Source organism: Oryctolagus cuniculus, chromosome 2 (genome assembly GCF_964237555.1).
Source record: "Oryctolagus cuniculus chromosome 2, mOryCun1.1, whole genome shotgun sequence".
Taxonomy (NCBI): domain Eukaryota; kingdom Metazoa; phylum Chordata; class Mammalia; order Lagomorpha; family Leporidae; genus Oryctolagus; species Oryctolagus cuniculus.
The window spans coordinates 192,655,794-192,681,563 of NC_091433.1; the positions used below are offsets into that span (position 1 = coordinate 192,655,794).

General features: G+C 53.4%; 3 protein-coding genes across 7 annotated transcripts in view; 1 reads left to right on the forward strand and 2 right to left on the reverse strand.

Annotated features, from left to right (window-relative positions):
- CPSF3 (cleavage and polyadenylation specific factor 3) overlaps positions 1–12,331 on the reverse strand; it is a 40,220-nt gene extending 27,889 nt beyond the window's left edge. Inside the window, exons 1-6 of the mRNA XM_002722482.5 lie at positions 12,062–12,331; positions 7,861–7,924; positions 5,369–5,466; positions 3,609–3,737; positions 2,255–2,432; positions 37–126 (exon numbers count right to left, since the gene is read on the reverse strand). Coding sequence (XP_002722528.1) covers positions 37–126; positions 2,255–2,432; positions 3,609–3,737; positions 5,369–5,466; positions 7,861–7,924; positions 12,062–12,111 — 609 coding nt within the window. The 5' untranslated portion in view covers positions 12,112–12,331. The remainder of the gene's footprint in view (positions 1–36; positions 127–2,254; positions 2,433–3,608; positions 3,738–5,368; positions 5,467–7,860; positions 7,925–12,061) is intronic.
- ITGB1BP1 (integrin subunit beta 1 binding protein 1) lies at positions 12,238–21,623 on the forward strand. 2 transcript variants are annotated; one of them, XM_017338412.3, is made up of 7 exons: positions 12,238–12,486; positions 16,132–16,235; positions 17,591–17,669; positions 18,816–18,952; positions 20,338–20,430; positions 20,788–20,937; positions 21,371–21,623. In XM_017338412.3, exons 2-7 carry the CDS (start codon positions 16,164–16,166, stop codon positions 21,440–21,442), a joined length of 603 nt encoding a protein of 200 aa, XP_017193901.1. In that variant the 5' UTR covers positions 12,238–12,486; positions 16,132–16,163; the 3' UTR covers positions 21,443–21,623. The 2 variants fall into 2 exon arrangements, with proteins under 2 accessions (XP_017193901.1, XP_051689318.1); XM_051833358.2 differs by lacking the exon at positions 12,238–12,486 and adding an exon at positions 13,568–13,882.
- Positions 21,624–22,557: 934 nt separating this feature from the next.
- Positions 22,558–25,770, reverse strand: part of ASAP2 (ArfGAP with SH3 domain, ankyrin repeat and PH domain 2) — a 167,743-nt gene continuing 164,530 nt past the window's right edge. For all 4 annotated transcript variants that reach the window (XM_051833312.2, XM_051833313.2, XM_051833314.2 and 1 more), the window contains one exon: positions 22,558–24,906. In XM_051833312.2, the coding sequence (XP_051689272.2) occupies positions 24,832–24,906 (75 nt within the window). In that variant the 3' untranslated portion in view covers positions 22,558–24,831. The remainder of the gene's footprint in view (positions 24,907–25,770) is intronic.

A 25,770-nucleotide genomic window follows, 5' to 3' on the forward strand; every position in this document is an offset into this window, starting at 1 on the left:
AGTTTGAGCATACTACTACAACATAGTATTACTTACAATGATAAGAATATCCGGTTTAATATTGGGAATTTCAGCTGCCATTAAGTGTCTATCTTCTTGTCTTGAGAAGTCACCTGTGTACAAGAGCTGTGAAAAATATAAAGCCAAAAGTGAGGATTTGGGGAAGGCTTCATTTTGCTAGTGAACACAGTAATCCCACGAGAACCCAAAGTGAAGCTAAATTAAATAACAACAGCCTACAACCAACGACATCTACATGCAACGCTCATGTCTAGTTCAAAATGTGTAACGTAAGGTAAGTCACCAACCCATCTAGTTTCAACCACTGGATCTAATTAATGACAACAATGGATTCCCAGAATCACCCCACGAGATAACGAATACGTTAGCAAATATGGGGAGTGCTCTTGAACTTCTCAGAGAAGGGCTTGCTGGTGAGGACAGGAATCCCTCCGGTCCCTGGGAGCACCGTCTAAAACGGAAGAAGCGACCACAGGAACCCACGCATTGAATTCCAAACGGGAAGCAGATTGCACTCTCACTGTTTCCCGCCTGACTTCTGCACCCTTGGGCAATCTACAGGAGTATGTGGGTTAGTGATATATTACATAATTCAATGTGCTGAAGTTTCAAACACTGGTATGTGAGCAGATCTAAAAAATTATAGTATCACACGAGCACACTGGTTCTCATCTTGGTTACAATCCAGAATCGCCCAGAAAACTTAAACAGGAAGAAGTCAGGGGCCAATGGCCTGTGACGCCAGTGTCCCATTTGGGCACCAGTTCAAGACCCGGGTGCTTTACTTCTGATCCAGCTCCCTGCTGAGGCCTGGGAAAGGCAGTGGAAGATGGCCCAAGTGTTTCGGCCCTTGCCGTCCCTGTGGGAAATCCAGACGAAGCTCCTGGCTCTGGCCTGGCCTAACCCTGGCCGTTGTGGCCATCTGGGGAATGAATCAGCAGATGAAAGATCTCTCTCTCTTCCCTCCCCCTCCCCCGGTCTCTGTTACTCTTTCAAAATAAAGAAGTCCTAAAAAAAAAAAAAAATGAGAGAGAAAAGACAAAGTCCTCACCGGCAGATTCAATTCAGTGAGCATTTGGAAAAGCGCCCTAAGTGATTCTAACGCGCAGCCAGGATTCAGAACTGCGGCTCTAGAGGCCAGAAATCTCTCAGTCCCCCAGGGTTTGCACAAGTTCGTCCCACCTTCCTTTTTTTTTTTTTTTTTTTGACAGGTAGAGTTATAAACAGAGAGACAGAGAGAAAGGTCTTCCTTCTGTTGGTTCACCCCCCAAATGGCTGCCACGGCTGGAGCTGCCCCGATCTGAAGCCAGGAGCCAGGAGCTTCCTCCTGGTCTCCCATGCGGGTGCAGGGCCCAAGCACTTGGGCCATCCTCCACTGCACTCCTGGGCCACAGCAGGGAGCTGGACTGGAAGAGGAGCAGCTGGGAGTAGAACCTGGAGCCCATATGGGATGCCGGTGCCGCAGGCAGAGGATTAACCAAGTGAGCCACGGCGCCGGCCCCCTCATCCCGCCTTCTATCACACTTGCCAATCGAGGACGGCTGCAAAGATCTTTCTAACTTTTCCCTCAAGTGCTGCAGCCCAGCCTGCTCGGGGCTTGTCAGTGAGACCTAGGACATCAAGTGAACATGAATACCAAATCACGTGCCACATCTGGACGGACACAGGCACAGAGAAAGCTCTGTAACCAGTTTCTTAATAGGCACTGAAAAGCAATTGCAGCTGCCTCTCAGTATCTGGGCAGACTGGTTCCCGGACCCTCCAGGGTACCAAAAGCTGCTGTTGCTGTTCAAGTCTCACACAGGCAGAATGACCTCTAGATAAACTATAGTGCCAAATACACTGTAAATACCTGCCACGCTGTAGTTTTTAGGGAATAATGAAATAAAATGCACATGTTCAGTACATATGCCATTTCCCCCTGAACATTTTCCATCTGCAGTTGGCTGAACCCATGGGGGCAAACGCACGGAAACACAGGGCTGGCTCTAATCCTACAGCGTGGGGCGGAACCTATGCTCTGACTTGCTTATTTTACTCTTTTCTCAGTTTTGCTACAAAATCTATCATAATGAAGGTAGGAATCATGGTAGCTAAAAGCCTCAAGTACTGACTTTATGCCACGTTTCAGTGTCTTGACACTTGGCAAGCATCACGGAATTGTTTTGAAGGCTCCTGTGGATAAAGCTCTGACTGGGGCTCTCCCAGGGGAACAGGGCCTTAGCTGCAGTACCTTCACACCCGCGATCTCGATCATGAACATGGCGGCTCCCAGCACGTGGCCTGCGTGGTAACACCAAAACTTGATTCCTGCCACTTCCTTCACTTCATGAAAGTTGATAGTTTCAATTTTGTCCATGCTTTCTTCCAAGTCTGTCTCTGTATACAGCATGTCATCTGCTGATATGTTACTAAATTTTAAAGATGCCAACAAAAATAATTAGGGTAATATTTTTAGTAAGTCTACATATTCAAAGAAATTGTGGATGAATTATGTCTTAAAATATATTATACGGATTATGCTACTTACACACTGTCAGGTATTTTACATATTATTTTTTAGTTTGTTATTATAATAAAAATATTTAGGTTAAGTAGCTATAAAACTTGATTTTAGGCAAAGTGCACAGTAAGTTAAAGCACCCTTCATTTCAAGTAAAACACAGTGAACGAAGGCAAAGTTCTCTGTGGGATGGCATTTCTCAAGCTTTTCTCCTGCCACAACATTCTTGAGAGAGAGCACACTCACGGGCAGGGAACCGGGCAGTCTCCCACTGGACTGTGAGAGTCCCCAGAGCTTAGCGTATGTTGTCCTCTGAAAATGATGCTGAATTACCCCCGCAAGAGGGCCTAACGGCTGAGGGCCGGGCTCAGGAGGCAGAGGGTCTGAGCTCGGATCTCAGTTCTGCACTAGCTGTGACGCTTGCTGGGCCTGCATTTCATCACCTGTAAAGTGGGATTTATAACAGAACCTGTATCTTGAGTTCTTATGACACATAAATGAGGTAAGCTAAGACCTGAGGCTGGGGCCTGACATGGGGTACGGATTATTTTAATGTCAACTGGTGTTAATATCATAAAGATAACTTTTCCACTTCTTTGTATTTACATATGAAGAATAACAAATAGTATTTCAGCTACCTCTCAGGACATACACATTAAATGACAAACTTTTGAAGGTTAATGATTTGTGTTGTAGATATCACAAAAATGCTCCAAACTTCCCAACAGAGCAATGAATCTTTCTCTTACAACTGGTAAGAACCTCCTCAGGGAAATTTTCATTTAAAATGTCATTTTTATTAAATAAACCAAAATAAGAATTCAGTATATACTACTGCATAAGGTACCTGGTCTCAAATTTTTATGAAATCCTATTTATGGAGCATGTTTATCAAAGCTTATAACTCACTTAGGATAAAACAAAGATTTAGAAAGATGTAACACTATAGAGAGATCGAGGGCAGGACGGTGTTGGATACCCAACAGAAATTCAGTCACTTGCTACTGAATGGACAGACAGTGCCTCACTTCAAAACACAAAACCTCACATGAACCACATGCACACAGAGTCCAGGGTAACTTACCTAACTTTCACATAATCCGAGAGAAGCCATCTGTAAATAGCTTTCGTTGCATGCGTCATAAATGTTCTTCCTTTGAAACTTGTCTTCTGTAGAAACCAGGGCAAAGCTCCACAGTGATCCAAATGGAAACTTAGAAAGAAACAAAGAGAACGTGTTCTTATTAAAATATTACCTATCAGATGCCACAAACAATGAAACCGTCACTCTACAGAATACCACTGCTCATTGTTTGCTGTACCAGAAAAGTTCTGCGTAACAATTAGATCTTGACACTTTCAGAAATCCAAGAGTAGATTTGTGCAGAGGTAAGGAATAATGCATATTAATAAGGGTAGGAAAAAATTTCTAAGACAGTTAAGAAATATTTTTAATTAAAAAAATTTTGGAGCCGGTACTGTGGTGTAGCGGGTAAAGCCAGCACTTGCTGTGCTGGTTCGAGTCCTGGTTGTTCCATTTCTGACCCAGCTCTCTGTCATGGCCTGGGAAAGCAGCAGAAGATGGCCCAAATCCTTGGGCCCCTGCACCCATGTTGGAGGCCTGGAAGAAGCTCCTGGTTCCTGACTTCAGATCAGCCCAGCTCTGCCTGTTGTGGCCACCTGGGGAGTGAACCAGCGGTGGAAGATCTCTCTTCTCTCTCTCTCTGCCTCTGCCTCTGTAACTCTTTCAAATAAATAAATCAATCTTTTAAAAAATAGCTATAAAATTTTTATTTATTTTCATTTTATTTGAAAGGCAGAGAGACAGAGACAGATGGAGAGATCTTCCATGCACTAGTACACTCTCAAAATGCCCACAGCAGCCAGGACTGGAGGCCCCAACCCGGCGCCCAGAACTCAATATGGGTCTCCCAGGTTGGTGGCAGGGACCCAACTACTTGAGCCATCACTGCTGACATTTAGGGAGTGAACCAGCCAAAGAAAGATCTGTTTGCCTATCTCTGTCTTTCTTTCAAATAAATTAAATATATATCCTTTTTAAAAGATAAGTTTATTTTGGTGCCAAAACATCTGAAATCCATGCATACTTGCAGCAAAAAGTCTACCAGTGAATAATTAGAGGGAAGACCATACCCAAATCTACTCCTGGCAGCCAGTTAAGCAGTCACTGTAGTGGACTAAAGTCACAACATGTTGCTGTTTATAATGAAGCTTTACAGAAGAATGTGGTAAGACGGCGACCCAAGGAGACACTGGCAAAGGGCTTTCTCAGTCTCACGCTTACGATCATTCCAGGTCTGCAGCGGCTCCTTCCCACTTACAGGACCGCCAGAGGAGTGCGGTAAACAAGCAAGCTCTTCACAGTAACCTCTGGCCTGTGGCCACAATATGCAGTGCTACCTGGGACTTGCACATTTGCTATATGCTATCTGGTAGGAAACGCTTTAAAAAATAAAAATCTCGTCAAGAATGACCTTGGTAATAAAAGTCCTTGAAAAAGAGTTGTCTTTCCTATTTTTTTAAAAGTTTATTTCAAAAGGCAGTTACACAGAGAGATCTTCTATCTGCTGGTTCACTCCCCAAATGGCTGCAACAGCCGGGCCTTGGCTGGGATGAGACCAGGAGCTTCATCCAGGTCTCCCACAGGGGTGGCAGGGGCCCAAGTAGCTAAGCCATGTTTCACTGCTTCACTGAGCACATTAGCAGGGAGGAGGATGAGAAGTGGAGCAGTCAGGACTTGAACCGGTGTCCATATGGGATGTCATATGGGAAACCATGCCTCAAGGCCAGCCCCCACGGGGTCATCATAAAGGAAAAACTTACTGACTAATTAGTAGGAGATCAATCTCAGCGGGGTCTATTAAGTCGATGTAGGGAAGAGCATCCATTCCTTCCAGGCCAGGGTGGATCCCGCAGTCCAGCTATGAGAGAGAGAAAATCACAACCTCCTGCACATCTTATCAACATTCACTCAGCAAACAGACAACAGCTGCAACCAGTCAGCACCTTTGTACTAAATATCAGCACCCGGACCTTAATTCTTACTGAATGTGGTAAACACGCCCTAACAAGTCACATTTCACAAATTTGAAATACGGCCCACACGCAGGCTCCCAGCATGCGGACCACACAGAATCGGTCCAGTACTTCTGGCAGTCACTCAAACAGTCCATGAGCTCTTTGTCAAGAATCTTATCAGCTGTAGGGCATTTCCATACTCACTATAACACAACCTCTAACGACTGGGAGAAGACAATACTTAGAAATGGGAAACCTCCCTGGTTAGGGTGACCTGTTTACTTTTTGAACGTCACTATTTTTTGTCTTTTTAAAGCACTTGGGCCACCCTCTGCTGCTCTCTGAAGCACATTAACAAACAGCTGGATCGGAAACGGAGCAGCAGGGACTCAAACCGGCACCCATACTGGATGCTGGCTCGCAGGCCGTAGCTTAGCTCACTGTGCCACAGTGCCGGCCCTGAAGTAAGTGACTGCCGACAGGTGAAGAGGAACCCAAGGACACGAGCCACTGAAGGGCTCTTCAGTGAGCACCTTAGAAGGCATCTCTACTACTCCCTCTGCCTTCAGGCAAGGAAACAGGCGCAGAGAGAGAGGGACCAGCACGTTAGCACCCGGGCCCCCAGGCCAGGGCTCCGTCACCACAGCAGGATGGCACGGCCGGGGCTCCAGATGCATTTGCAGTGATCAGTCCCTTGGGGTCTTTCCTTGACGGTGTGGCAGGGGGCTTGAGCAAGCTCTCCAGAGTGGAAGAGGGGCTTTGATGAAACAACAGCTCAGCAGATCCAGCTGACAAACTCACAATCTTAGAACACGGAGACACTTCACAAAGTTTATAGAAAAATGGAATGAAGGGGAGGGCACTGTGGTGTAGCAGGTTAAACCACGCCTGCAGTGCCAGCATCCCATATGGCGCTGGTTCAAGCCCCGGTGGTTGCACCTCCGATCCGGCTCCCTGCTAATGTGCTTGGGAAAGCAGTGGAGGATGGCCCAAGTGCTTGGGCCTCCGCACCCGCATGGGAGACCTGGATGAAGCTCCTGGTTTCGCTCTGGCCCAGCCCTGGCCAGTGCAGCCATTCAGGAAGTAAGACAGTGGATGGAGGATCTCTCTCGTCTCTCCCACTCTCTCTATCTGTAATTCTGCCTTCCAAATAAATAAATGTCTTTGAAAAAATGGAATTAAAAGGCAAGTTTATTTTGGTGTAAAAATTTAAAATCAATGTATAATTCTTTCATATCGTCCCTGAACTTTTTGAAAGACCTTAAATAAACGATTTCAAAATTTTTGCACCAAAACAAGTTTATCTTTTTAAACAATTTTTAAAATCTATTTATTTCTACTTATTTGAAAGGCAGAGAGATCGAGACAAGACAGAGAGACCTCCCCTGCTGGTTTACTGTTCAAATACCCACAATAGCCAGGGCTGGGCCAGGCCAAAGTCAAGAACCCAGAATCCAATCTGGTCCCTCAAGTGGGTGAGCCATCACCTGCCGCTTCCTAGGGCGTGCACGAGCAGGAAGCTGGAACTGGAAGCGGAGTTGGGACTTGAACCCAGATTCTTCGATATAGGACACAGGCATCCCAAGCAGCATCTTAACTGCAAGACCCTTTCTCTGTCTTTCCCTTGCACTGTCTCCACCTCTCAAATACATAAATAAAATTTAAAAAGATATTCTCGTCCAGCGCCACGGCCCACTTGGTTAATCTTCCAACTGCGGTGCCGGCACCCTGGGTTCTAGTCCCGGTTGGGGCACCGGTTCTGTCCCGGTTGCTCCTCTTCCAGGCCAGCTCTCTGCTGTGGCCCGGGAGTGCAGTGGAGGATGGCCCAAGTGCTTGGGCCCTGCACCCACATGGGAGACCAGGAGGAAGCACCTGGTTCCTGGCTTCAGATCAGCAAAGCGCGCCGGCCATAGTGGCCATTTGGGGGATGAACCAACAGAAGGAAGACCTTTCTCTCCGTCTCTCTCTCTCACTGTCTAACTAAGTGGAAGCATGTATTAGTTCTTCACATTAGTATTTCGCAGCAGGGGTAGGGACCATTTATCTGCCAGGGGCCGTCGGACAGTTATAGCATTTGCAGGCCACAAGATCATTAAGTTAAAAACTAGCCTGCTCTAGATTTATTGAATTTTGAGTCACATGTGCAGTTGCCTTGGCAGGCCCAGACCAAATGATTTCGCAGGCCTTATACGGCCCGTGGCTGGACATTCCCCACCCCTGTTCCTCAGCATAGTACTGTAAGGAAAAGACCTAACACTCAACACAGAGCCAAACTGCTGGAGGGAAATAGTAATTACCATTATTTTTCTTCCTTTGAACTCCAGAATAATACATGATCTTCCTACTTCCTGCCCAGCTCCACTGTAAAAGGGGAAAGATAAAAAAGATTACACAACAATCAAGACCGAGCCCAAGAGATTCCAACTTTTTTACAACCTAGAAGTACATCCCGTTTGATGACAGCACTCACTCAAAATATTTGAGGCAGAGAGAGTCCTACAAAATGACAAAGTGGGGCAAAACACATCAGTGAGAGAAGAGATGGAGAGAGAAGGTGGTGCAAGACCCGGAAGCTTCTGCCCGTCGGCACTAAGGCCGTGGTTACGCAGATGTGTAACCCCTTCAGCAATAACAGTCCCAGTGTGAAGCCCTAAGCACGTCAACATTCCTTGACCTTCTGCAGGATCGCAACAGGCCTGTAGCACAGAGCTCAATTCAAGCCTTACTCAGTACTCCGTAGTTCCAGTCCCTTTCTCACGCTCCGCTATCTCAGTGCACTGAGCTAACTTTAGCTCCTCCCTAAGTCATGAAACAGCATGGTTTCCAAATGCCACAAGACGCACTCTAAGCTAAGCCTCACCTGCTTTTCAAGTCCCTCCCCTTCTTTGAGGCCCTTCCCAGCCCCGGCAGCTCACAACTCACTCACTCCACATGACACGGCCTCGCTTTGCCAAGCCCTGCCTCAAGCGCTCAGAATATACCACTGTCTCATCCGCGGACGCTGATCTCACGTTGCTGGAGTCTTCTAGCAGATGGCTGAGGAGGTACCGAACCCCAAACCAGCAGTGCGCCCGCACGGGAGCTCCCGGGAGTCCCTGCCTTCCACTTTCCACCAGGCCGTGCTGTGGCTCCCAGCGCCCCGGCTCAGTCCGCTTCTACTTTACGGCAGCGGTCCCGGCTCTCTCCTCTCCCGCATCTCCCGGCCCTTTCTCTTCTGCTGCAACCACAGAGCCCATGGGCGTTTGCTCAACGGCACTCAACCACCAGCCCACATCTGTCTCCTGCCAGCCCTGCAACAGGCTCGGGCCCCTCCTCCGGGTGGCTCCACGCAGCACACTGCCCCCTCCTCCAGGTATGAACACTGCCGTGTTCCCGCCGTCCGCTCTTCACCCTGTGAATTCAAACTTTCTAGTCGTTCTCACTCCCAGATTGTCTCCTTCAGCTCCCATGTCACAGTTTCCCAAGAGCCGTGTACACTGCACTCCTTCCCTTCCATTCGCTCCAACCTGGCCTTCACCAGCCACTCCTGTGGAAACGCCCTGCTGCCAACGCGAGCAGCCCTGACCGTCACCCAGTCGCCTGCCCCTTCTTCAACTATTCACTCACTCATTCGAGAGAGCTTCCACCTGCTGGTTCACGCCCCCCACAGCCACACAGCCAGGGTGGGACCAGGCCGCAATTTAGGGGCAAGGAGTTCCATGGCGGGGGGAGGCAAACGTCGGCCCCCCGCTCCTTCCTCGAGCACTCTCCCTTGTTTCTTGGGCTCCACGCTCCCACCCTTTCTGGCTCGGGTGCTGTCTTGTCCTACTATCCCCCTGCCCTTACATGGCGGAACTTCAAAGATCCTGCCCCGTCCTCTTCTCAGCCTTCAACCTCACATACTAAGGTGCTGACTTGCAAGGCTGTGTTTGTGGCCTTGACAGCATAAACACGCCTGACACTGAAGCATCTCCGCTGGGGTATCTGCCAGGCACTTCACAAAGTGCCCCATCAGCTTCCAGTACAGCCCTTGCACCTCTTTCTTCCCAGAATGCTCTCCCCTCAGATACTGACACACTGACTCCTTTGTATCATACAGGCTCTCAGGTCAAATGTCACCTTCTTGGGCCCTTGGGCCACGCTGTAGCCTAGCAGATAAAGCTGTTGCCTGAGGCGCTGGCATTCCATATGGCAGCCGGTTTGAGTCCCGGCTGCTCCAATTCTGATCCAGCTCTCTGCTAATGCACCTGGGAAAGCAGCAGAGGCAGCCCAAGTGCTTGGGCCCCTGCACCCATGTGGGAGACCCTGAGGAAGCTCTTGGCTTCAGCCTGGTCCTGCCCTAGCCAATGTGGCCATTTGGGGAATGAGCTAGTGGACGAAGGATCTCTCCTGTCTCTCCCTCTCCATCTGTTAACTCTATAAATAAATATATAAATACATAAATCTTAACAATTCACCTTCTCCAAGGCTTTCCCTTAATTACATCTTTTTTAAATTTATTTTTTTATTTGGAAGGCAGAATTACAGAGAGAGAGAGACAGATCTTCCATCCACTGGTTCATTCCCCAGATGGCTGCAACAGGCGTAGCTGGGCCAGGTCAAAACCAGGAGCCAGGAGCTTCCTTCAGGTCTCCCACGTGGGTACAGGGCCCCAAGCACTTGGGCTGCCTCTGCTGCTTTCCCAGGTGCATTAACAGAGAGCTGGATCAGAAGTGGAGCAGGAGGGACTTGAACCAGCGCTCATGTGGGATGCCGGCGCACTTGCTACACCAGAGCACCAGCCCCCATTACCTCCTCTCACTTGTTCTTCACAGCAAATCACAACCCAGCAACCTGGTATGGTAACACAGGCTCTGAATGGCTTGTTCCTCCTAAAATAAGCTTCAAAGGAAACTACTGCTGTCACCTCCACAGTACCTGATGTACTAAGTCTAAGAAACAGTACATAGCAACTCCCGCATTATGAGCATTCAGACCTTACGCTCATTCACCTACGAGCCCATTCACGCGAAATGTCCAGAACGGATCATCCAGAGGGAACCAGCTCGCGGGGGCCGAACAGCCTGGGGGGAAGGAGTGACTGCGAGTGGAGCGAGGAGAGCGTCCAGGAGTTAGTGGTGACAGGTACAGAACGCGGACGCCCACTAAATGCCTGCGTTCTACCGCATGTGAATACGGTATCAGCAAAGCTGCTGCAAAACCACCCCACTCCCAAACTCACTCTCCACCTGCTGCATCTGACACTCTGGACCGACAGCCCGGCCCAGACCTCGGCGTCCACCCAGGCACAGCTCAGCCGCCACAGAGCCCCGGACTTCACTCCCCCGCTCTCCACCCACGTGCACCCGGGCTGCAGGCCCCCCCACTCGCCGCGCTCTCGTCACCCGGCAGGGCTCCCCACAACTGACACCTGAGGCCCAGACGCCTCCCTCTGGGCCACTCCCCCGGCACTCGGGGCCGCGCGAGCCCGGGCTCTTCACCAGCTGAGGACGATCTCCATCTTTCCTGCTCAATTCCACACCAGAGACGCCTTCAGGGAGACCCGCTGTCCTATCCTAGCAAGGGTGGGGCAGGGAGCACGCCCCAGCGCCGCCCCCAAAGGGCCCCCACCTCTCCCAGCGTTTCCCGCTTTGCACTGCAGTTCGCTCCTGAAGGGCCAACTCCACGAACTCAGTCCTCCGTCTGGTGTGCACCCCCAGCCCGGTGCTGTGCTAGGTACTTGCCCGGTCTTCCCTGAACGCACACCTGGGTTACGAACGTCCCCGCAGGCGCTCAGTGAACCCCTACAGGACGCGGAGCAGACACCACGCGTGGGCTACTATCACCCAGCAACAGCGTCTGCGGGGGCTGGCACGGCGGTGCGGTGGGTCAGCCCTGTCCCGGACCCCCGCACACCTATGAGCACCGCTCCACTGCCAACCCAGCTCCCTGCTAGTGCACCTGGGAAGCAGCAGAGATGGTCCGCGTGCTTGGGCCCCTGCACCCACGCGGGAGACCTGGACGGAGCTCCAGGCTTCCGGCCAGCAGATGGAAGCTCGCTCCCTAAATCTTCCAGATAGTCTCTGTGGGTCCACACTGCTCTTCCACATAGCCCCACATTTATACTCAGCTCTACTCCTCTATTTGTCCTCGGGGGCCAGCCCAGGCGAGAGATCGGTCTCCGACGGACAGCCACGGGCCGAGGGCGTGCGCTCCGCTCTCTCCTCCCCGCCGCGGGCTGCGCTCCCGCACGCCCCTCTCCCGCTCCGGCCTCGCATCTCCGCACCGTCAGGCCCCGGGGGCCATCGGCGCCAGGGGCGGCTCCTCCCCGCGCCGCCGCAGCCTCAGCCCGCGCGAAAGCGCCCAGGGGCCTGCACGCCGCCTCCCCTGAGACGGGAGACGGGGCGAAACCCAGGGGCCTGCACGCCGCCTCCCCTGAGACGGGAGACGGGGCGAAACCCCGTCAGCGCGGGAGGCCCGCCCGGGCCGGGGCTGCGGGCAGCGGGGCCCCTCCTCGCCCCTCGCCCGCTGGTCCCTTACAGGGGTCGGATCAGCAGCTGGTCGCTCTCCTCAGCAGGAATCGCAGACATCCTGGGAGGCTGAGGGAGGAGCGAGGCTGAGCAAGCGGGCGCCCGAGTTCTTCCGAACTGGAAACACAGCTCCCGAGACCTGAAGAAGGAAGAACCCGGGCCAGTAAAGGCACAACTTCCGGTTCTCTGGCGCTCTCGGAGTGAGGCTCCGCCCCGACTTCCGGTCCGAGAACCCGGCCCGCGAGGTTCCTCGCGACGCGCGGTCCGGGAGGCCGGGGCGGGTCCTCAGCACTGCGCCTGCGCGAGGCCGGGGAGGCGCGCCCCGGCGGACGCGGTGAGGAGGCTTGGAAAAGCCGGCGCCGGAATTAGAACTGGAGTAACCTCGGACTCGCCGCGGAGGGCCGGCGTCCCCAGGGCCAGGCCCGCGGCCGCGAGGTGAGGGCCCCGCGCGTCGCCTCAGGCGGGGCCGAGATGGCGGGCGCCGGAGCGGAACGCGGCCCCGAGGGCGGCGCCGGCGAGCGGGGAGCATGGGTGGGGCCGAGGCGGCGGCCGCGCTGGCTCCCAGGGCAGCCCCGCGGGCGAGCAAGGCGAGGCGCGGGGCCCCCGCGTTCCGTTCTCCCCGCGCCCCTGGGGCCGGGCCGGGGTCGTCGTCTGCGCAGGCGCACGGTGCGGGGGCCCCGGCAGGTGTGCGGCCCGCTCGGCCCCCGGCCTGGCGCCCCCGGAGCGCGCACGCTCTGCCATGGGGTCTGTGGTGTCAAGGCCTCGGGGGGGGGGGGGGGCGGGGGTGGCCTCCCGCGGAAGTCCTCGGCTCGGTTTGCAGGGCTCTGCCAGGCTGTGCCTGGGAAGGGGGAACCTCTGGGGTCGGGTGGTCCCGGGGTGAGGGCGGGCACCCCCGCTGTGGCCCCTTGGCTCAGCCTGGGGGGTCGGGGGCCAGTCGCAAAAGAGAAGCAGCCTGCGATTCGTCCCGAGAGGTGGGAGGTAGCCAGGTGACTCCAGGTGGAGGCATGCGGGGGGTGGGGGGCTTAGCACACCTGGGCTAGGTGCGCGCTCCGGGGCGGGGGTGAAGAGGGCTCCCGTGCCCTTGGACGGGCGTCTCCAGCTGTGAGGTTGTAGTGGAGCGGGGGCATCAGATGGGAGGCTGAGGTGTGACGGGTGATTCAGGACAAGGTCCCCACGCGAGAACTGCCCTCCGCCTGCCGTGGCTGCCTGCGCCCTCCCAGGAGGGGAGCAGGTCCTGAAAGGACAGCGACCTGGCCACGACGCGGGCCGCCTCCGAGAGCTCCCGGGGAGCCCGGGTTCTGGGTGCTCTGTGGGCTGCGGGGGCCGGGGGCAGCCAGGCCTCGGTGTGGGCAAAACCACACTTTCCTGGGGTGAAGTGGAGGAGGAGGGGGCGCCGATGCGGGGGAGGACGCTGTGTTGCGCGGTGTGGTGGACCTCGTTTGGCGCATGAATAAGGCAAGAGCGATTTGCATGCAGCAAAGCAGGTATCGAAGACTTACCAAGTGCCGTTTCCCCCGAGCTCCCGGCCTGACGATGTAAAAAGGCTTAAGGCTCCCCGGCCCTGGAGCCGCTCTCGGGGTTCTGCAGGGTCGGGGAGATGCCTTAGGGAGCCACGGGCGGTGCAATCGAGCGTTAGCTGTGGACTGCGCTCGGCGGCCTTGTGCACGTAGCTGGGCTCTCCCACACTTCGAGGCCTTCCGGATTGCGCACCTGTGGATCCGGCCCGTCCAGGACAGCACATTGCACCTGCTCGGAATGTGTGTAGACTCTCCCCGTGGTGTTCCGGGTGACCACGCATTAATTAGGCGGCGTCCACAGGGTACTGGCTATGGTAAGCAGTCCACACACAGGAGGATGTGTGTAGCGTCTTTACAGATTCTACGCATTTTACCGAAGGGACGTGAGGATGCGGATTTCGGTGTTCTTTGGTGGGGAGGTTCTCCTGGACCCATCACCAAGGATCCTGAGGGGACAGACCTTGAACCCGACGTGTTCACTGTGGTAGCCCCGCGGCCCTGCCTCGGCGCAGGAGGCTGGAGTGCTGTGCTGGGCCTCCCCGGCTGTGTGCAGTGCTGGGAATGAGGCCCTGCCGCCTCCTGTCTTGCTGAGAAGTACCCCTGAGTGATGGGCAGTGCTGCTGTCTGCAGCAGTACCTGCTAACCAGGCTCCCTCTCTTTACTCTTATCCTGGGCCATGAGTGCCCTACCTGGCGGCCAGAGCCATGTTTAAAAAAAAAAAACAACTGTTGTGATTTCACTGCCTTTTTTTTTTTTTTTTAATATTTATTTATTTGAAAGTCAGAGTTACACAGAGAGAGGAGGGGCAGAGAGAGAGAGGTCTTCTGTCTGGTTCACTCCCCAATTGGCCGCAGTGGCCCGACCTGCACCGACCCGAAGCCAGGAGCCAGGAGCTTCCTCCGGGTCTCCCATGTGGGTGCAGGGGCCCAAGCACTTGGGCCATCCTCCACTGCTCTTCCAGGCCATAGAGAGCTGGATCGGAGGTGGAGCAGCCGGGTCTCGTCCTGACACCTGTATGGGATGCTGGCACTCCAGGCCAGGGTGTTAACCCGCTGCGCCACAGCACCAGCCCCTGTCCATGAATCCTCTCGACAGGCAGGCCCCAGATCCCTCCTCTGTAAAATACAGATTATAACATACCTCAGAGCTCCCAGCAGAGTTGATGACACATATTAGGCTTTATTTAAAATGTTTTTAAAGACTTTTTATTTTTCTTTATTTGAAAGAGCTACAGAGAGAGGTAGAGAGAGAGAGAGAGAAATGTTGCATCTGCTGGTTCACTCCCCAAATGGCCACAATGGCTGGAGATGAGCCTATCTGAAGTCAGGAACCTGGAGCTTCTTCCAGATCTCCCACAGGGGTGCAGGGGCCTAACAACTTGGGCCATCTTCCACTGCTTTCCCAGGCCATAGCAGAGAGCTGGATTGGAAGTGGAGCAGCCTGGACTTGAACCAGCGGCCATATGAGATGTCGGCATTGCAGGTGGTGGCTTTACCTGCTATACCATAGTGCCAGCCCTGACATAGTAGGCTTTTATACAGTTCCGTGGAGCTAATGAGAGAGTAGAGTCCCAGAATTGCTGGGAGGATATAATGAAACAGTCCATAGAAGTTCTGGTAGGTACTTCAGTTCTGTAGTACCTGTGGGTCCATTTTCCACATGTAACATCTGTGCTCTGAATTGATCACGCATGCATCTCATTAGGTATATCTAACACAGACTGGGAAGGTCATCTCTACCTGTTTTTGTTTTTGTTTTTGTTTTTTAAATATTTATTTGAAAGGCAGAGTTACAGAGAGGCAGATGCAGAGAGAGAGAGAGAGAGGTCTTCCATCCACTGGTTCACTCCCCAAATGCCATCAATGACTGGAGCTGAGCCAATCCGAAGCCAGGAGCCAGGAGCTTCTTCCAGGTCTCCCGCACGGGTGCAGGGGCTTAAGGACTTGGGCCATCTTCCACTGCTTTCCCAGGCCATAGCAGAGAGCTGGATCGGAAGTGGAGCAGCTAGGCCTCAAACCGGCACCCACATGGGATGCCGGCATTGCAGGCCAGAGGCTTCACCTGGTACCCCACAGTGCCGGCCCCTCTACCTGGTTTTACCTGAGCGGGAGAGGTGAGGGGCTAGCATCCGGGGATGTTTGCATGTCAGCTTTTACTTACAGGTATTTCAAGACTTGCAGGAGAACGCATGTTTCTCAGAGCTATGTTCTGTTCGTTGCCCTACCAGTACGAAACCTGAACCGCAGACAGACCCTGCGGTCAGTCCTGAGTGGGTTAAAGAGAAGTAAGGAAGTTGAATTTTCTTGAGGACCGGATGGCCTGTATCTCTGACTTAGGAGAGAAGAGCTCGTCACACCTGATGTAGGACAAGGCGCCCCCTGCCTGTTTTGAGTGGGAGTTTGCGCTCTGATGGGAAGGGAGAGTGGAGAAGCGGTGTGCGAGGGGCCGGCGTTTGAAGCGAGGGAAGCCGTCGCGGGCTGCAGATCACGGGCTCCTGTTCTGCGGGAGGGCCCGGCGTGGCGTGGCTTGCCGTGCCGTGCCATGACCAACACTGTTCTTGCAGGGGAGCGGCTCCGGACCACGCCATGCTGAAGAATGTTCCGGAAAGGCAAAAAACGGCACAGCAGCAGCAGTTCCCAAAGCAGTGAGATCAGTACCAAGAGCAAGGTAGGGGCTGGGCTTTGGAGCACAGTCCCAAAGCAGAGGGAACTTGGTTTCTTCCAGAGGCTGCTATATAGGGCCGCTAACCTCAGCCTTCTGACCGGTTGTGCTGATTTCCGGGAGCCAGTCAGGACCCCCTCGGCTGCCTCCCAGCCTGGGGGTGGGTGACGTGGCCTGAGGTCTCGTCTGCTGGAGCAGAAACCAGGAGGGGGCGACTGCACGCCCGGTGCTGCAGAGCGGGGCGGGAACCCAGACTTCGTGTTGCTGGGAGGACCAGGACCACCTCACGGATGCCCTGAGATGCCACTTCCCTGGCCATGGGTGCTGGACGCACCTGCAGACCCAGTTGGGCCACCCAAGTGAGAGTGGGCAGAGGGGACCCAGTGGGAGGCGTTTAGCTTCAAGGTGCTGGGGAGCGCGTGGTTTCTTAGCCAAGTGGCGACTGTCGGCCAGGTGCCTCAGGAGGGCACGAGCCCTGGTTTTAAGACTCCGACTCCCTTTCTGCTCTCCCGCTCGGGTCGCTGGGACCTGCGTTGAGCTGTTGCTGGAACCCCCCACCCTGCCGCCCCCTGCAGGCCTAGGCGTTCACCAGCATCTGCATGCACAGGGCCCAAGTCCACTTGCTGAGAGAGGGAAGGCCTGGTGGTTTCTGCACTCACCTTTGATGCACTTAGTTCTAAGAAAAGCTGAGTCTACTGCTAAAGGCAGTTTTGAGTGGAGCTCTCACAGGAGGGGATTTCAGCACCGTGAGAGCGCAGTTCTGTAGAGCAGCCTGTACTGCACACAGTGTGACTCCTCGCGCTCTGTCTGACGGCTTTGTCGGCTTCTCATAGCCGCTCACGTGGGCGGGGCCTCCCAGGCTCTGCCTTGGCCGCTGTATTCCTGCGGCCGCCGAGCAACCCCCTCGTGACATCAGTAGCTGGAGCGGTCCCAGCCGCCCGGGTGAGCACTTAGGGGACCCGCATTTCCTAGACAGGCCTTGGGGCTGCGCCTCCGTTCATCAGGCCAAGGTTCCACTCCCCGCCTGGCTCTCTGCCCGCGGTTCGTTCTGGAGAAAGGCAGGTGTATATTTTCGCATTTGATAGAAACAGCATGTGGAAGTGGCGGCTCGGCTTGGACCGAGCACTTTGGCGCCACAGGTATGCAGCGTCGTGTTACTGTGGGACGAACGATTGGAACTGTGTGTCTTTCTGTTTGTTTGCTATAGACTTTGTCTTTGCTGCACCTCAGTAACTGATCGGATTGTGTATGTGTTGGCTCAGTGATAATAAATAAGTAATTTGGGTGTGTTTGGTAGAGAACGTTAGAAAAGGCAGGGTTTCTTACAATGTGAGGTTTCTAATTTGTCTCTTATCCCTCAGTCTGTGGATTCCAGCCTTGGGGGCCTTTCTCGGTCCAGCACTGTGGCCAGCCTCGACACAGACTCCACCAAGAGCTCGGGTACGTCGCAGCTGGGGTCATCTCTCTGTCTCGTGTTCAGCTGGTGTCGCCTGTAGCACACTAAGCTCTTCTGCGTTTGCCGTGTCTTCCGTTCCTCTGCCCCTTATGCCAAGTTTAGAAATGGACCAAGATTTGGGGGGATGTGGGTTGGGGTGTGGTGGGAAAGCCGGTGCCTTGGAGGTTGGCTCGGGCACACGTGGGTCCCAACGCCAGACCGTTTGAAAGCTTCACATGAAGACAGCGTAGAAGGTTCAGATGGCTTTTTAAGAAATGGGGGAGGGGTTGGGAGGGAGCAGGACAGACATCCTGGCGATGGAGGAGCCACCTATCCCCGGGTCCCCGGGTCCCCTGAGACGCGCTAGCTCCGGAGCACAGCTGATGGCTGCGTCTGGCAGAGACTGCACACACAGAAGGCGGCTTCGCCCACAGCCCCCAGTGAGTTAGTGGCCAGCTGGAAACACAGTGTTCATTTTCTTGTGTGCAGTCCTGCTTTTCCCTGCGGGAGCGCAGGCCAGGTGACCTGTAAGAGCACGTGCAGCGTGAAGTCCATCACTGCTTCCAGGTCCCTTTGAAACAGGGAAGACGTGCAGCTCCTCACACCCTAAAGTAACCGTGTGGATCTCCTGATGTGGCCGAGAGCACCGAGTGTGCAGCTCCCGGTTCCTCAGCCTGGCTCTGTCTGTCGCGTCACGACTTCCTGCGTGGCCTTGTTCCATCCCTCGTAAAAAGAAAGAAATCGCCTGGTCTTTCCGGGCTGACTGAGTAGCACAGGAAGAGCAGGCTTCCTGAGTCAGGAAGAAACCAAAAAGAATGAAATCATGAGGCTTATAAAGGCACTCAATCACTTTTCAATGTGTTCGTCTGTTTTTCCTTTTTGTTTTGAAACCAAGTTAATTCACATTGATGTATTCCGTTTTCGAGGCCTTTACCTGCACTTAGTATACCCTGAGGCACGAGGGATGAGGTTGGTGAAACTGCAAGTTCTTTCCTATCATATGAAACAAAATGGGCATCTTGCAAGTTGTAATTGAAAGCTATATTTTAATGACAATTTTTTTTTTTTTTTTTGGGAAGGGGCCAAGGGTACTCTGTAATGCAGAGATTTCTTCTGAAGTCTTGACAGTATCATGTTTCTTTCACCTTTAGGACAGAGCAACAGTAATCTAGACACCTGTGCAGAATTTCGAATCAAATATGTTGGTGCCATTGAAAAGCTGAAATTCTCTGAGGGGAAAAGCCTCGAGGGACCCCTAGACCTGATAAACTACATAGATGTTGCCCAGGTAAGAACAATTCAGTTTATGCCTCTGGTTCTGAGGTCCTAGAGAGGACACTCATGGCTGTGGGGACGATGCCTATGCCCCAGGCCCCGCATGGCCGTCTTCAGTGTCATGCTGGAGCCACCCATCACTGTCACCCATCCCGAGGGTGGTCTGGAGTCACTCGGGAACTCACACCGTTCCTTCCTTGCAACATGGCACTTTGACTTCTTTCCGAAAGGCAGACAGAGAGACAGAGCGTGCTTGTTCTTTCTCCAGATGCCCGTAACAACTGGGGCTGGGCCAGGCGGGAGGCCGGACTCAGTCCAGCTCTCGCCATGGGTAGCAGGCACCCAGCTGCCTCCCGGGAAGCTGGGGTCAAGTACCAAACCCAGGCGTTCTGATGCGGATGAAGACTTCTTGGCCACCAGGCCAACGCCCGCCCCCCTTCCTGCATTTATGAGGCTGAGCCCCGATGGTGGTCACTGCTCCCGCTCACCCAGGTTCTCCTGTCCAAACAGGCGGAACCGCACCCGATCGCACCGAACTAGTTCCGTCTGCTAACACTCCGACTCACTGTGCTGTCGCCATAACCTATCTCTTAGCTTGCTCCCAAGGAGAATTGAGGCGAGATACAAAATAGTCAAAAATAGTCAGCCCTTGCATCCACAGGTTTGACCAACCCTGGGTTTGTGTTTGCACTGAACGTGCACTTTTTCCCTCACCACAACTACACAGTGTAGCACAACAGCTATTTACATGGGCTAGCACTGCGTTAGGTGACTTCACGTCCACGAGAGGGTGTGTCATTTCCATGCAATATTAAACCATTTTGTGCAAGGGACTGGCACAGCCCTGGGATTTGGTATCCAGGGATGTCCTGGAGCCAGAACATCTAGGTGAAAAAATGAAAAAGAAGTCACAATGAAAATGAAGGTAAGTCAGAGGTGTGAGGTTGGTAGCTAAGACTGTGTCCAGGGCGTACCCTTGCCTGCATGGGGAGGTGACCCCGGTGAATCGCTTCCAGGAGCCGCCAGCCACTCCCCTAGCCCTGCAGGCACCCAGACACGAAGGCGCAGGGCCAGAGCTCATTTACTGTTTCCGCAAGACTTCACTAATGCAGGGCCGGCCTGCCTGCCTGCCTTGCTAATTCACTCGAGAGAAGTATTGTCAGTCAGATCAGCCAGGTAATTCGCTAGGGAAAACCGGGCATTATCTGCTGTTTTGTTCCTGAATAGCTCAAATACTCCTGTTTCTGGGTTTGGTGCTGACGCCGACGAGGCCAGTGTAATATGTTTCTGGGTTTGGTGCTGACGCCGACGAGGCCAGTGTAATGTGTTTCTGGGTTTGGTGCTGACGCCGACGAGGCCAGTGTAATGTGTTTCATGTCATTCATTTGTGCTTTGAAGCAAGATGGAAAGCTGCCTTTTGTTCCCCTGGAGGAAGACTTCATTATGGGAGTTTCCAAGTACGGAATCAAAGTGTCAACGTCAGATCAGTATGTGAGTAACTGTATGGGGCACGATCTCTGGGGCAAGGTGTCTCGGGAACTGGGGAGTTCGCACTGTCAGCAGGGCGGCTGGTGTGCAGGGTTCCCAACAGCCAGCCTTAAATGTGACCGATTTCTTAGGGTGAACAAGGGCTTCACTTTCTGCCTCCCAGATGAGGGCAGCCCCTCCACAGATGGCTCCTAGCGCCCCGGCTTTCAGAGCACCCGTTAGCCTGGGATCTGGGCAGGGAGGCAGATGCCCCCGGGGTGACGGCACCTAAGCCCAGCTGTGGGCAGCCTCACGGCGCGCTCCCGCGGGGAGGCGGGGCGGCACGGCGGCACGGCCTCTGATCGCCGCGCGTTGCTGCAGGACGTCCTGCACAGGCACGCCCTGTACCTGATCATCCGCATGGTGTGCTACGACGACGGCCTGGGCGCCGGGAGGAGCCTGCTGGCCCTGAAGACCACGGATGCAAGCAACGAAGAGTTCAGCCTGTGGGTCTATCAGTGCAACAGCCTGGTGAGGCTTCCGTTAACACTGTCCGTTACGTGTCAATCCCGGCTCGGAGGCCCCAGTCCAGCCGCGCTGTGCACTTAGCGCAGCTGTGAATGATTTCGGTTGGGCCCAACACTGGCACCCACCTGTGCCTGGACCTGAGGCACCAGGGCAGACACAGCAGGTGGGGACCTGCGGGTGGCCGGGCTCCCTGTTCCGGACGGCATTCTCCCTGCCCGGGGGCCGTGCAGTTCCCGTGTGCTGATGGTCTTTGCTCTTCTCGGGGAGCAGAGAGGGCCCAGGTGCAAGCGACTCACAGGGTAGGACCCCCACGGGCACACAGGCTGCTGCGCTGGTTTGGGAGACGTGCAAGGGTCAGGTTAGTGTTTCGCCGGTCAGCTTAGGTTCAGGGTAAGACTGACGAACGCTGCTCTTACTGTCTCTCTCACGAACGCAGGAACAAGCACAAGCCATCTGCAAAGTTTTATCCACTGCTTTTGACTCTGTGCTCACATCCGAGAAACCTTGAATGCTACCGCAGTGGCAGTCGACTTCATCTGAAGGTCAAGCTGTTTCCTACAAGTGGTTTCCAGCCTGCAGTGCTGAGCCGTCGCGGACAGATGAAGGAGTCCTTGGTCCTGCATTTCCTGAAGAGTGCAATGTAGAATGCTGATCATTCCCTTTTGTATTAAAATGTCTTGTACCCGGCAGTGAGTCAACTCTCAGTGAAGCTGCCTTCCTCCTGGGATGAACAGGGAAGCGCGTGTGTGATTTCACAGCGGGTAGGCTAACACCCAGGTCACAGAAGCCTGCTCAGCGACTGCAGACACCGAGGGCCTGTGTGACGTGAGCGCTGCCCCGGAGCAGCCTCCGGGAGACGCAGGTCACCGTCCTGAACTCGGATCAGACAGGTGTGGACTGACGGCCCAGCCCACACTGATGTGGAACAGCACTGAGTTCAAGACAGTAAACCCCTAAAAGTGCGTTGCCAAGGTAACATGCCAGGAGCCCACAGCCTGTGTCAGGACCTGGGTTCAAGTCCCGCTCCTCCACTTCCCATTCCAGCTTCCTGCTAACGTGCACCCTGGGGTGCAGCCAGTGACGCTCAAGTACTTGGGTCCCTGCCACCGCCTGGGTTGAGTCCTGGCTCCTGGCTTTGGCCTGGCCCCGCCCTGGCTGGGAGCATTTAGGGAGTGAACCAGTAGAGGGGAGATCTCTGATTCTGTCTCTGCCTTTCAAATTAAAAAAAAAAAATTCACCTGAGAATTCAGAGAACCTTAAGAGATTACTGCTTGTGTTAACAGTGATCCATTTCAGGGCTCTCATGCCCAGCATGCTGTGTGCCTGTGTCATGGCGTAGGTGGTAAAGCCACTGCTTGCGACACCCGCATCCCATGTGGGTGCTGGTTCGAGCCCCGGCTGCTCCACTTCTGATCCCGCTCCCGGCTGGTATGTCTGGGAAAGCAGCAGAGGGTGGCTCTACCCACATGGGAGACCCAGCAGAAGCTCCTGGCTGGAGCAGATGGTAAATTTGCTTGCTCACTCTCTAACTATGCCTTTCAGATAAATAAAAATAAATCTAAAGACGGAAAGGACTGTCCATGTACACACTTGAGAAATGAAAACATTACAAATACGACAGTGTCCATTTAAAAGTATTTTTATTTTTTCCAGTCAAATGACTAGTTAACAAGAGTAAACTTATTAAACATGCTCTAATTATAAATCACTGCATTGAGGACAATGAAAATAAGAATTTAGGTTATACAATATATACAGTTGCGCTGCAACTAGACCAAAGTAATCAAGCGAATGGATTGAATATCATACATCTCAAAAGAGCGTTCGAAGCTGCGGTTCGCATCACCCACCCCTCGCCAGCTCACACCTGAGCGGTCGTCTGCACGCATTTCAAACGTTCTGAGTCAGCATCCCTAGAGGTCAGATCTGATGGAAAAGGGCACACGAGATGCCGGAGTCCTGCAGCTGAAGTTCATAAAACATAAACTTTAAATATAAATAGATATCTACAATGGTTTCCTTTCTCTGGCGCTTTTTTTTTTTTTTTTTTTTTTGGTAATTTGCAAAGAGCAAATGACTAGGCAAGTGTGTTAGCAGGGAAGTTAGTATAGTTTCTCTCCTATCCATTACTGCACAATAGCACCACCAAACTGTAGACTGGAAAAATATTTCCTAGATGTTTATGTACCAGTGAACCTGACAGACTAGTGTGGGGACTGGAGTTAAAATGTTGACGTGAATCAACTTCACTCTTAGAGGTCTGGCACCAGCTAGCCCAAAGGCCAAGACACGGATGCGGGAGCTTTGCTGAGACAGACGGGAAGTGCACTGTGCAAAATACATGTTTACTCTCTTAAATCGAAGAAAATTAACCAAATGAAGGGTTCAAACAACAGAAATGAACAATTAGTGAAAATAGATGTAGTGCTTTAAAAAAAAGTTAATTACAGATCTAGCACATTTTTACCCAGAGCTTTGAAAGGAAAAAAAAAACAATTGCTATGCAACATCATAAAACATTCCAGTTTGTTGTCTTCCTTTATGATAGAAATGAAAAATTACAACGCTAAGAAACAAAACAAAAACTCTACACCTACAAGGGACTTGCATATTAGCTGCTTCAGGCCAACGTACCATCGTCACAGCACTGACAGCACGCCGCCTGGCTTTCAAGCCTGCGCTACGGTTTATTCCTTCTGTTAAAAACCCGACCGGGCATCAGATGGCTAGTCATTCTCAAACAGTGCCGACGTTTCTAATGTTCCTACTGTGAATCTTACGCTCACAACTGCAAAGAGGCATGACAGTTCATGAAACTAGTGAGTTCTGATTTCATCACATACGACCTAATCCCACCCCTCCCCAAGCAGTCACGTTTAAATGCTAGGATGGCTTTACATAGTAAAACGGGTGTCGGAGTATTTCGTCACCCACGACCTACAGATTTCTGATAAGCTCTCGGTCACAGACAAGTGGACAGGGTAGCTACCGTTCCTGTGGGCATGTTCTATAAACACACGACACTAAGCTGAGGAGGCATTCATGAGCTAGGAGACGGGAGGGCAGGGGGACACACAGGACACGGCACAGTGCGGCCACCCGGTGTTCTCCCCGTGCGCAGCTGCCTTCCCGGAGGTGAGGGGCTCCAGGAGGCAGGAAAGCACCCAAAGCTCACTCCTGCGATCCTTCATCCTTGGTTTTGAGTCAAATTCAGGAAATGCAGGTTTACCTCCTCTCCAGGGACGGGAGGAGCTGCGTCACCTAGGCTGTGCTGGAGCACCAGTGGTTCTGCTAGCTAGGCTTGGGCACGACAGGTCACACACATGCAGGACACAGTGGCAGCTCCAACCCCAGGCCGGGCTGGAGAGGACACGGCTCCTGTGCCAACTCTCAGGCCGCAGGAGGCAAACGCCGGGTGGGTGTCCAAGGAACAGGAGTGTGTAAAGGTGAACTGATGGCATCTACTGAGGAAGTCCAGAGCCGGGCTGGGACCCCGAGGCGGCAGTTATGGCTCCCCAAAATACTAATTGCACGAAAGGTCCCCGACTCTGTAACGGGGAAAAGGGAAGCAGGAAGAACTAAAATCCCAAACAGATTTTTTGGTTGAGCTAGTTCTATAGATGTAGAATCTAAATCTTGATTACATAGTTAAAATAACTCTTCAGTTCACCTTTTAGGAAATTCAGTTCTTCGTAGTAAAAGTATAGCAATGTTTCATGAACATCACAAATTATAAAAACCACTGATATATAAAAGAAGTTGCCGTCGCGTTTGTCAAACAGAACGGAGAAAATGGGCCACCATAGGATTCACGAAGCCGGCACCTGGCGAGGGTGTTGGTGCTGACGACGGACTAGGAACACAACCGTTGAAAGGACCGCTCTCGCCGGCGGCAGTTCAGTCGGCGATGAAGTGCACGAATGACACGGGGAACGCTCCCTTGCGACTGGGGTCTCCGTCGATGTGGCCGATCTGGAATGGATCAGAGTTGGGGCGGTCATGGGGCTCCTCAAGACGGGAGGTCTGTTAGAAGGCTCCCTCCAGCCAACAGGTGAAACATCTACACTGCTCCTGTTTGCTCTCAACCACGCAGTCATGCACACCTCCCACGCACCCCACACGTGTGGACCCCAGGGTGGACGTGCAGGCCTGGCCCCGAACCCTACCCCGGGGAGCTCCCTCACCGTGTGCCTTGTCTTCCAGGGAATGAAGACAGAGGATCAGAAGGCTGTGGCTGCAAAGCCATCAAGTGCAGAGGGTCTGACTTGGCTCCATTTAAACTTTGCCAAGCATTTGTGGAAAGTTCGAGAAATCCACTTAATTTTGCTGTGGGTTAACGTGTGTAAATGACACCCAAGTGTGATCTCAACAACATGAATTATGTGGGCATGTAAAGGTCTACAGGAAATGGCCAGAACACAGATGGTGGGGATTTTGTGAGGCAGGAGCGGGCCGTGGTTCTGGGCAGTACCCACGTTCCTCTCTCCAGCTCTGGAGTCTGCACAGCTGGGGGAATGAACAGGTGTTCTCCATCGGGCTCGGCCTGTCGTGTGTGGGCATGGGGCCCTCAGCCCTGCACAGCCGACGCACGGTCAGCAGAGGCCGCAGGGGCTCCCTGCAGGGAGCAGGGAACCAGGAGAGCGCCTGTCACGGCCCAGCCAGGGCGGGGACCCAGGACAGCGCCTGTCACGGCCCAGCCAGGGCGGGGAGCCAGGACAGCGCCTGTCACGGCCCAGCCAGGGCGGGGACCCAGGACAGCGCCTGTCACGGCCCAGCCAGGGCGGGGACCCAGGTCAGCGCCTGTCACGGCCCAGCCAGGGCGGGGACCCAGGACAG